Source organism: Pinus tabuliformis, chromosome 9 (assembly GCF_031772625.1).
Source record: "Pinus tabuliformis cultivar Carrire ecotype Pingquan chromosome 9, CPIR1, whole genome shotgun sequence".
Taxonomy (NCBI): domain Eukaryota; kingdom Viridiplantae; phylum Streptophyta; class Pinopsida; order Pinales; family Pinaceae; genus Pinus; species Pinus tabuliformis.
In genome coordinates, this window is record NC_142307.1 from 866,543,372 (window position 1) to 866,554,121 (window position 10,750).

At 36.8% G+C, this 10,750-nt stretch overlaps 1 protein-coding gene across 1 annotated transcript; it reads left to right on the plus strand.

Moving 5' to 3' along the window:
* Positions 1 to 254: 254 nt before the first annotated feature.
* Positions 255 to 10,122, plus strand: LOC149151528 (NADP-dependent malic enzyme-like). The gene is made up of 20 exons (XM_089440654.1): positions 255 to 637; positions 800 to 952; positions 1,330 to 1,450; positions 2,836 to 2,910; positions 3,188 to 3,339; positions 3,926 to 4,031; positions 4,222 to 4,287; positions 4,648 to 4,743; positions 4,845 to 4,916; positions 5,218 to 5,301; positions 5,602 to 5,700; positions 7,006 to 7,053; positions 7,168 to 7,221; positions 7,519 to 7,617; positions 7,816 to 7,905; positions 8,035 to 8,112; positions 8,501 to 8,575; positions 8,830 to 8,920; positions 9,043 to 9,171; positions 9,676 to 10,122. The coding sequence occupies exons 1-20, from the start codon at positions 498 to 500 to the stop codon at positions 9,762 to 9,764; spliced, it is 1,917 nt and encodes a 638-aa protein (XP_089296780.1). The 5' UTR covers positions 255 to 497; the 3' UTR covers positions 9,765 to 10,122.
* The last annotated feature ends 628 nt before the right edge of the window (positions 10,123 to 10,750 follow it).

Below are 10,750 nucleotides of genomic sequence, written 5' to 3' on the forward strand. Positions count from 1 at the left end.
CACTTTGTGGAAGTAAAGCGAGGGAGGGTTTACCCACGGAGTATTTTTATTGTGTATTCTGTAAGGTGTACCATTCTCCGTTGAATTTATAACCTGGTAAATTTTATTTTTCATGATTTGGACAAATAGTTTACGTCATGAATATGCTTACTGGTTGGAATTACGCGGCGAACAGCTAAATTCACAATTGGGGCCATGAATATGACATACCATTATTCAATTTGATTACGGAATGTATCATTTTCTCCGTTGAGCCGATGGGTTTTCCTGCCTGCCAATGGTTTAGCATTGGAGAACTACCTTCCCCAAGTAAACCATTGGACATTTGAAGCGGAAGCCCTTGAATTGAAATCAACCCACCGTTCCATCCATGATATCCATACTGTTGAATTAGAGGGACACGACTGGCGCTGCGGCTCGTGCCTGGTCTACCTAACAACTCAAATATATAGAATACAACATTGACCAACTCGGGAAGGAAAGCCATAGCCAATCCCATGGCAACCATGTCATGCCTGATGCGCGTTTCGTCGATGAATAAGCCTATAAAATCCACCCTTATATCAGATGGTGTCATACATCTTCGGAGGCGTGACATAGTGCAAAACATACCGGGCAGCTATAGAATATTTAGCAGGTGCTTTCCGCGTGAGGACCCTTAGGGACAATCGGATGGGCTGCCCTGCCACCTACCTTCCTGCAGTCTGTCTATCTATAAATACAATACCAAGGCCTTTGCTGTAATTTGAATCAATCACACCAGCCTGGTCACTCACCATATCTTCAATCTGTGTGGCAGAGTTGCAGGATTTCGCACTTCAGGCCAAATCATGAATGGAGATTGCAAGCCCAGTGCTGCTGCCACTGTTGCAGGAGGCGTCCATGATGTCTATGGCGAAGATAGGGCTTCAGAAGAGCAGGTTATCACTCCTTGGAGCCGAACAGTTGCCAGGTAATAGATAATGTTAACTTCTCATCATTTCCCCATTTAGATTGGAGATTAGGAGGGGCCCCTCTAGATGTTATAGGCACCAAGCTGGAGGTTGTGGAATGTTCATTATTTAAGGATTAAAGAAGCATCTAAAGGCTTTCATCATTAGGTTCTTTTCTTGTTTAGCAAGAAAGAAATGTGAAGTGCAGAATATACATACTCTGGCTTATAAATGAAGTGAAATTTGTGATGGATTTCTAGTTTAGTTTTTTTAGAAAATTTGATACTTTTATATGTCTCTCCGTGGGCATGGATTTAAGCTTAGTTAAGTGTGCATTTAATGTGTGTGTAATATGCATATTTTTGCATTTTATCTTTTCTTCGTGGATTTTGAACAGTGGTAATGTATTGCTGAGAGATCCTCGCTACAACAAAGGTTTGGCATTCACAGATGACGAAAGGGATTATCACTATGTACGAGGTCTTCTACCGCCTGCTCACATGTCACAAGAACTTCAAGTAAATTGCTTCCTCTCCTATTTCTATGCTATGAATGGTTATTTTAATTCACTCGGCTTTTTTATGGAAAAACTCACGAGATCCCCATTCTTGGAATATCTGCATGGAGAGTGGTTCAATCGCCAGCTACAGTAACGGCTGGTAACCCTGAGGGATTTTACCAAATTTTGAACCTGTGACCTATGGCCCCTCTGTTGGCAATATGCCTGTAGGACTATTTTCATGCCTGTGGATGGTTCAACAGATTGATCTAACCTTTGGGATTAATTCACTAGGTGTTGTTAAAATATTGTAGTTTAATTGAAGTTCTGCAGTAAAGGAATGCTTCATAAAAATAATCTAGGGGTATTTCAGCTGATTCCCTAATCAATCGTAATTTCTAAAAGTTTTGCGAGCTAAACTAGAGTGTCACACACAGTCACTTAATTCCAGTGGAAACTCTGCATCATCATGCTCCAATGCAAAACATGTAGTGTTGCAGGGTGTACATATTGTTTATGGCTGATCTATATTTATAAGTGTACAAGCCGTTATGCCCCCTATTATATCCTGCACAAACTCATGCTTGAAGCTCCAGTGAGCTTCATTTTCAAATCTCCCATATGCAATTGTGCCTGCAAATGCATTTATATGTAGTTCACTATTTGGGCCATTCTTGAGTATGTTCAACTTTACATCACTGATTTGAAACCAATCAATCTACAGATATCAGTGCTTCATCTCGTTACTGCAGTCTGCCACCTTCATCCTTACTTGAGTTCATTTGTTTGCTTTCTGTGATGTCATATCTTCTATAGCATTTGGACTTCTCGTTGTGGCAGCGTTAGTTTTAAATGGCACTCAACAATAGTAGAAAAAAGGCTATGGAATATGCATAAATCTTGTGGTGGCTAATTCCCACGGTTCCCAGGGTTTTTTAGTCTGTTGTACACATTTCTCGAAAGGAGAAATGCAAATGAGAGATGGCTGATTATCTTTGATCTTTAACGAGTACGAAATTGATCTGGATTTCTAATTTGAAAATTTAGATGATAAAGCATAAAAAACAAGGGTATTCTTATGAAGAGGTGGATAGGAGACTTAGCTCATGGCTGGATGCTAATATGCCTTTGAATGAAACTTGTTGGGTAAATTTCCTCTTGGGTATCATAGATCTCCACTCATCAAAGAGTCTTTAAAAAAATTGTACTATTGATTTAGTGTTTTATTTCAAACCAATGTTTACACCATTTTCTAGGTCCTCAATCTCTGCAGATGGTAGTATAATTCCGCTCCTTAGTTGTTGTTGGACATAGTCAATTTTTATCTCACTTTCTCAGCTTTAATGTTCTTGTTGACTAAAGGGTATGAGAATTTGCGCTAAGGTTATGACTATTTTGCTGCAGGTGAAGCGTTTAATGCATCTTATTCGTCAATACAATACACCCTTGCAGAAGTACATGGCTTTGATGGATCTTGAGGTATTCTTTTTCTAGAACATTACTTTTCTTAAGTACTATCAAGTGATCTGACCATCCTTTGTTCAAGGGATGGTACAACACAGCTCCATACAAGAGTGCTGTATTTGGACTTATTTTATATTGTTAAACGTAAATTTATTCCCCTTTTTCCCATATGTTTTCTTTACAATTCCCTACTTTTGTTTTAGCTTCTTATGCATACCCTACCATTGTAAAGAAGCATCTGTGCGATCAACTTATACTAGCCTGCAAAGTAACATTATGCATCTCTGGGCAGGAGAGGAACGAAAGGTTATTTTACAAGCTCATGATTGATCATGTCGAAGAGTTGCTTCCTATAGTCTATACACCCACAGTGGGAGAAGCTTGCCAAAAATATGGAACTATTTTTAGGCGTCCACAGGGTCTTTACATAAGCTTAAAAGAAAAGTATGTATATTTCTATCATCTTTATTTTCCTTTCTCACTAACCAGGTCCACCTGACCATATATTCATGAATTCTATATCCAATACATTATTTGCTGTTTTTTCTTTCCAATTTATCTTTGAAGTGTGCACACAATGGTATTTGGGGCTCCATCACTATTATCGAATTGTCCGTATTGCTTTTGGATTATAGCTGTGTTGGGTGGGCCTCTCCATATTGCTTTTGGATTATGGCTGTGGTCCAACACAGCTTTATTCCAAAATCAATGTGGACAGCCCCATCACTTTTTTAGGAGTGTGCTTCTAAGTAAAGTACTTTATCAGTCTACAATCAGATTTCAAAGTGCAAGTTCCTGTGCTGTTCTATTAACATCTCTCCTCTTTCTGGGATGCACATTGGTAAAGTGTCTTGAAACAAGTTTCTCTGAAATGTGTGGGTGCTGCCATGTATTTGTGGGATGGCATGCATATGATGAATTCCTTGTGTGCTGTATCGATAAATTTATACCATATTTTTTAGTATTCTGTATACTACAAAATGCCTACTACTCCTCTAGGTTATGATTTGAGGGGCACTGATATTGACAGGGGCAAGGTTCATGATGTTTTGAGGAACTGGCCTGAAAAGAACATTAAGGTCATTGTTGTTACTGATGGTGAACGCATTTTGGGACTGGGGGACCTTGGATGCCAGGTAAATCTATCATGAAGCACTTGCCTTCGCATATGTTTATGTTTCTTTAATGTTGACTATCACGTCTATGTTTTTCAGTTTCCTGTTTTCCCTTTTTCTATTCTTTCTTGCCTGTTAGATAATTTTCTTAATTATGTTATAACTTATAGATGCAGCACAGCTAATGTGTTTTCTGGGTAATTATTAACAGGGTATGGGGATCCCTGTTGGAAAACTAGCACTCTACACGGCACTTGGTGGAATCCGTCCTTCTGAGGTACTCGCCCCTAGTTCCAATGAACTTCATCAGAACTTAGAAGTAGCTTGTCAATTGTAAGGAGGTCAATAGACATTTTTTCACTTAAAAATCCCTGTCTAGCAATTGGCCAATGATGTAGGCGCCTGGTTCATTGCGCATAAAAGACAAAAAATAAAGTTAAACCTGAATAGAGGTCTGTTATATGCATGGAGATTTTTGTTTCTATTGTTTGCAATGTTTGTGTTTGCACGGGTTTAACCTGTAAGATGCCTTTTATTTGAATCCATTGCAAAATACGCTTTTGTTTTACTAATTACAACATTGTAGTATATAAATAGCCATATAATATTGCTAGTTTGGCATTTCTCCTGATGGCAGTGCCTTCCAATAACAATTGACGTGGGGACTAACAATGAGATGCTGCTAAATGATGAGTTCTACATAGGAATGAAGCAGAAGCGTGCTACAGGCCAGGTTTTCTTATTAACCATGAGCGTTTATAGGTTTTTCATTTGTAATTCTTTCTATAGGGAAATCTTCTTTGCAAACATTTTATATTTTTATCCACTTTACAGGAATATGATGATCTTCTTGATGAGTTTATGTATGCCGCCAAACAAGCTTTTGGAGAGAAAGTCCTTATCCAGGTCAGGTGCCAGATAGCTGGTTTACTTCAGAAATGATTTGAAATTTTTCTTGCTCTTTTTGTTGCAGAAGAGTTGAGTTCCTAACGGAACTGATGTGTAACGATTAACTGTTCAATTCAGATCTATTCCACAATGACTGATTGTTTAAAGAATAAGTGTATTGACCTTATCTTTGATGCATAGATATAAGATCTCATTTCAATGTGATAACTGAGTCTTTGTGAACCTTACAAATTTAGTGCATTATGCTTGGAAAAAATTTAAATGCAGGGAATTCTGAGAGTGTGCTTTCTTTGTACAGTTTGAAGATTTTGCGAATCACAATGCGTTCAAATTGCTTGAAAAGTATAGATCAACACACTTGGTCTTCAATGATGATATTCAGGCATGTCTCTAATTCACTGGATTTCAATTATTGTCCATACTGCTAAAATTACTTGCCTGTTTATTTACCTCAAGTTGATCTTTTGGATGACTATGAGAGCTTGGTACCTTATCTGCCATGTTTACTGCAGACTTACTTTTTCCAAAAGGTTTCTGTTTATCAGTACATAATGTCAAGATTTTACACCAAAATTTTCCGCTTAGATTTTCGGTGCTGGATTGTAAGAATGCAGCATGGTGGGCAGGCTTTAATGGCGTGAGAAATCTCTCTCTGAGTAAGGATATGTTTTATGTTTTTCAGGGAACAGCTTCAGTGGTGCTTGCAGGCCTTGTCGCATCATTAAAATTGACTGGTAGAACATTGGCTGACCACACCTTCCTATTCCTTGGTGCTGGTGAGGTAAGACAAATATGATGCAGGTTTTTCTAGGTTATGTTACAAGTAACCCACAAACTTCCCATGGAATGCATGTAATAATCTATAATAATATATATAGCCCAAGGGGTTAGCTCAACCAGTTACTCTACAAGTTGTTGCCAATTTTGCTGGGCATTTGGCTAGCTCCATGCAAGCAGGTGCCAGTTTGAATCCTCCTGGGTGAGGCACACTAGTATATGCCTCTCTGTTTAGTAGGGATGTTGTCCACAAATGTGGGGAAGCATCTCTTGGGTTTTCCTGCAAAATTTTCCTTGGGAAATTAATTCTATAATATACAATCCCATATTGGAGCCTTCAATGGGCAGGTTTGCCAATAAATGACCCATTTTTGCTCGAGTGTTTGACGCTGTAATATTCTAGTGACTGCACAGTGCCAGCCAAATGTCATGATAACATAGTTTGCCAAATTTGATCATCAAAGTCTATTTCACTGACATATACATGTATAAGTTACATATCTAGATTCCAGTTCGTCACAGCCGTGGTCAATGAAGCTTGCCTTTCAATCTCAGATAAAAGGTTACAAATTCCTGTTCATGCTCCACAGGATGTACGTCCCTAAACCTACACCAACATGTAGTAACAGAAAAAAAGCAATGTGTATTACTGTGAATGCCTTAAAGTTGAGACAACTGATGAATCACTCTCCAATTAATTCTAAACTTACATGTTGTGAACGAATATCAGGATGTAACTCAGCTATATTTTATAAAACGTATAATTTTCATAGTACTAAGTATGTAAAGTGCCAGCATATTAGAAACATAGACTAATATAGAGAAACTGATTTTTAATTAAACAAAAAACAAATTATTTTATTCCCCTCTGTTAAGCTTGATGTAATATTTGGTTGTAGTTTCATCTATGTGAAATTGAAGAACTCCATAATCCATTACTGTCCTGTTTCTGGTTCCTCATCTGAGCTATTACTCTTCGTCTTTGGCATCACACCAATTCCTGGCTGTTTCGAATCCTCATTATTTACATCTAATCAGCTGTCTCTAATCAATACGTCCTGTTTCCTCTTTATGAACAACCTCCTTACGAATTGTCATATTACATATATGTACGATATAATAAAATGCTCCTTAAGAAACAAAAGATCTCAAGGTCATGAAGCTTACCAAGTTTATCACTTTGCAATTGAATTGAATTCCCATATATCTGTGCTTAAAAAGGAGTCTGGACATTCGAAATCTGTCAATCTCAACGGTTATATTTCTTCTTAGCCTTCTAATAATCCAAGCTATGTTGAAAAATGTGCAGGCAGGGACAGGTATTGCAGAGCTTATAGCATTGGAAATAACCAAACAGGTATTCTGTCCATGAAATTTCAACTTTTGCTTAATACTTCCATACTGTTATTTAGATATCCATGCTTTTCTGCACAAATTTTATGACTTGCATGCTTAAACACTTACATTTCAGGGTAAAATCTCATTGAATGAAGCTCGCAAGAGGATATGGTTGGTGGACTCTAAGGTATCTCTCTTCTCTCTCTCTCTCTCACATACACACACACGTTCATGCATGCATAAATGGAGAAACTTCCATCTCCTCTCTTGGGTTTGTTGCTACTTCACAAATTACCGTGTTCAGAGTGCTAGTTGTTTGGGTTGATAGATTCTGTTATCACTTCCAACTTTTGATAGCTTCTGTTCTCACTTCTCAATGTTTGGGAGGGAAAATTTTCACATTGGAGTTGTTCATCATTTGCCAATTTACCAGAACTACTAGAGTGGAAGTATTGTTTTACATCCTAACTTTTAGAATCAACAGGGACTCATTGTGAAGTCAAGAATGGAGTCTCTTCAACCCTTCAAGAAGCCATGGGCACATGAGCATGAACCCTGCAAAGGATTATTGGATGCTGTGAAGGTTTGACTTGATTCTATATATATGTTTTTTTACATAAATTTTGTTACATTATGATGTTTTATTTCCCTTTTTATTTCTCTTTCTGATAAATGTTAGGAATAAGACTTATATAATGTTGGTGAGGTTTTGTTTTATGCTATTTTCAGCACACCCTTTCAGAGAGAATGCAAAGTATCTAATGTTTTCCTTGCTGTATAGTCAATCAGGCCTACAATTTTGATCGGTTCATCGGGGGCTGGAAGAACTTTCACAAAGGAAGTGATTGAAACTGTTTCCTCTTTCAATGAGGTAAATCAATTGTTCAATCTCCACATTATAAACAACTCGTTCATTTTTAAATTTTTGTTTCTCCATTTTTTTGTGTGGCTGGACAAGGATTAAATCCAGTATTGAATAGTGCTCTACTCTGTTCTGCAGAAGCCAGTGATTTTGGCCCTTTCTAATCCAACCTCTCAATCTGAATGTACAGCAGAAGAAGCATACACTTGGAGTAAGGTATATTGCTTTACTCTTGTACATAAATTGTAATGAGGATGTTGCTGTTTTCTTTATCATTTAAAATATTCAATCTCTGGGAAAATTTGTAAGTCTCCTAGTAGGTATCTTTGGTTGGATAATTATTAACTACTTTGGATGCATAAATGATTGCAATGTATGCCTATCATTTGGAGACACAAATGAATGGAGGAGCTTCATTTTTGGATCTAAATTTTCATACTATAGAACGAATCACATAGATGAAGTCAAGAGAAATGGAATGACATATAATCTTTATTGTTGCAGTATGAATTCCTTAACACATTTATATCCCTGGTTGAAAGACAACATGTCTCAAAGATTAATGCAATTTCACCAGCCTGATTCAGAGTTCTTTTCTCTGCAGGGCCGTGCAATATTTGCAAGTGGGAGTCCATTTGATCCTGTCAGTATTGATGGGAAGACCTTTATTCCTGGCCAGGTTGCTCATTCCTCCCTGCTAAATCCTAAAGATCTTTGTAAAGCTAGCAAACAAATTATGTATATGTGATTTGCTTATGAAGCAATTTAAGTTTTAGTGTTTTCTAATCAAGCCTCTGAATTTGATTTTATAAATGAATGGCTTGCCCTTGTTTCAACTTTTCCAATCTCAATGGTTTTGCATAGATTAGCTGACCATTCGCTACTTGTCTTAGAAGCTTTGGAGCTTACGTTTGTTTTTCAATTTCTTTGCAGTCCAACAATGCATATATTTTCCCGGGATTGGGTTTAGGCTTGGTAATTTCAGGAACAATTCGTGTGCATGAAGATATGCTATTGGCAGCCTGTAAGGCCAATTTCCTTAATTTACATAAATATCTAAGAATGATTTTTTTCTGATAAGTTAAGCCAGGATTAACCCTGTTATCAGCCTAAAATGACATTAATTTTTGTATTTTTGTGAAACAGCTGAGGCTTTAGCTGAACAAGTTACCAAAGAGCATCTCGATCAAGGGCTCATTTACCCACCATTTCGAAATATCAGAAAAATATCAGCCCACATAGCAGCAAGAGTTGCTGCAAAATCCTATGAATTAGGTATGTGTTTTTCTCCACCCAGAAAAAAACAACAAAAAATAGAGATCTCTAACATTTTATGATTTTATTGTCCATCTTCAAGCTTGGCAGGGCAGGCTCTGAAGAAAGTTTTTGTAGCTACCCTATACAGTCGTCGTTCTGTAGGCTATATGGATATATGGCCTATATGACTAAAGCCACATTTGGCCATGTATACAAAAATATAGTCGATGCATGTTGACTATATTTTGGCTGCATTTACAGCTATATCTCGGCTGTATTTCATCTGTTTTTGGTTGTATTTTGGCTGTATGTTTGACCATATTTGGCTATATTTTGGATGTATACTCCCGTATTTCATCCGTATTTAGTTTTTCCACGTCATATTATATTGGTACACATTGATTGATAGCTATGAAATTTTTACAGTATTGGATTTAGAAGAGTAAATGGTGTTCGCCTATGTAATGGTACTTATTTATTTCTTTGAATTCCTATGAATTACTCACAGTATTTTGTTTTCAGGTTTGGCAACATACCTTCCTCGTCCTGCTGATCTGGTAGCTTTTGCTGAGAGCTGTATGTACAGTCCAGCTTATAGGAATTATAAATGAGATAAAATTTCTCACAGCCCAAACTGGGCAGAGTTTGTTTGACGTTCAATTTAAACTGAAAAGTAGAACTGGGGTAATAAATGAGGAAGAGTCTGCAAAAACTATTTCAAGAATATGCTAATGTCAGTGTTTTGATGGCAATTTTAAAGAATCTGTGCCATTGATTTTGTTAATGTAGCAATTCAATTCCTTGTTCATTGGAATGGAGGAACATTACTTGCCATGGTCGAAGGGATGAGCATGGACATTCTTACTTGAGAGGAACGAAAGTAGAGAGATATTTTTTTATATGAAACAGACTTCAGAGTTCCTTGAAAAGAAACAGCGTTATTTTTTAATATAAGTATTTATTCGTTAATGAGAGTAATAATGCTACATTGGTAATGACTCAGTTTGTTTTATAAACCATAAATACACAAGTGTCATGTTGGAAATTGGACTAAAAACTTGTGATGTTAAAAAGATGAATATGGATTGTAGTATATTGATTGATTTGATAGTAATTTTATTCATTTCAATATGTTAATATGTGATTTTTTCCCCACCAAATACAGCAGTTACTGGATATTTATGGAAAATGCATATAGTGAAAGTACACTAAAGAAAATGTTTTAAGAAGATTTTATGGTGTAGTTTGGTTTATATGTGGTCAATACAAACAGTTTTAGATGCAGATATGCAAAGAAAAGCTTGACAATATAGAGTCTATAGTAAATGTTGAGAATCTTAAATATCTTAACATGAGAGTTTAATAATGTTCGGTTTTAATGCTGGCTTCTTCAACTACATATTCAGTCAGGCTTCTTCAAACTTAAATTTGGAATTTGATGTACTGATTGATCGATGTTCCATGTAGTGGAATTTATTGGGAGGATTTATTTCCAAAGTCTACTCGGATGCCCACTAGAAAAATCTATTGAATCTATTTCGTATAGCCACATTCACCTTCTACCAACTTTAGTATTTGTCTATGTTGCACCAGAATC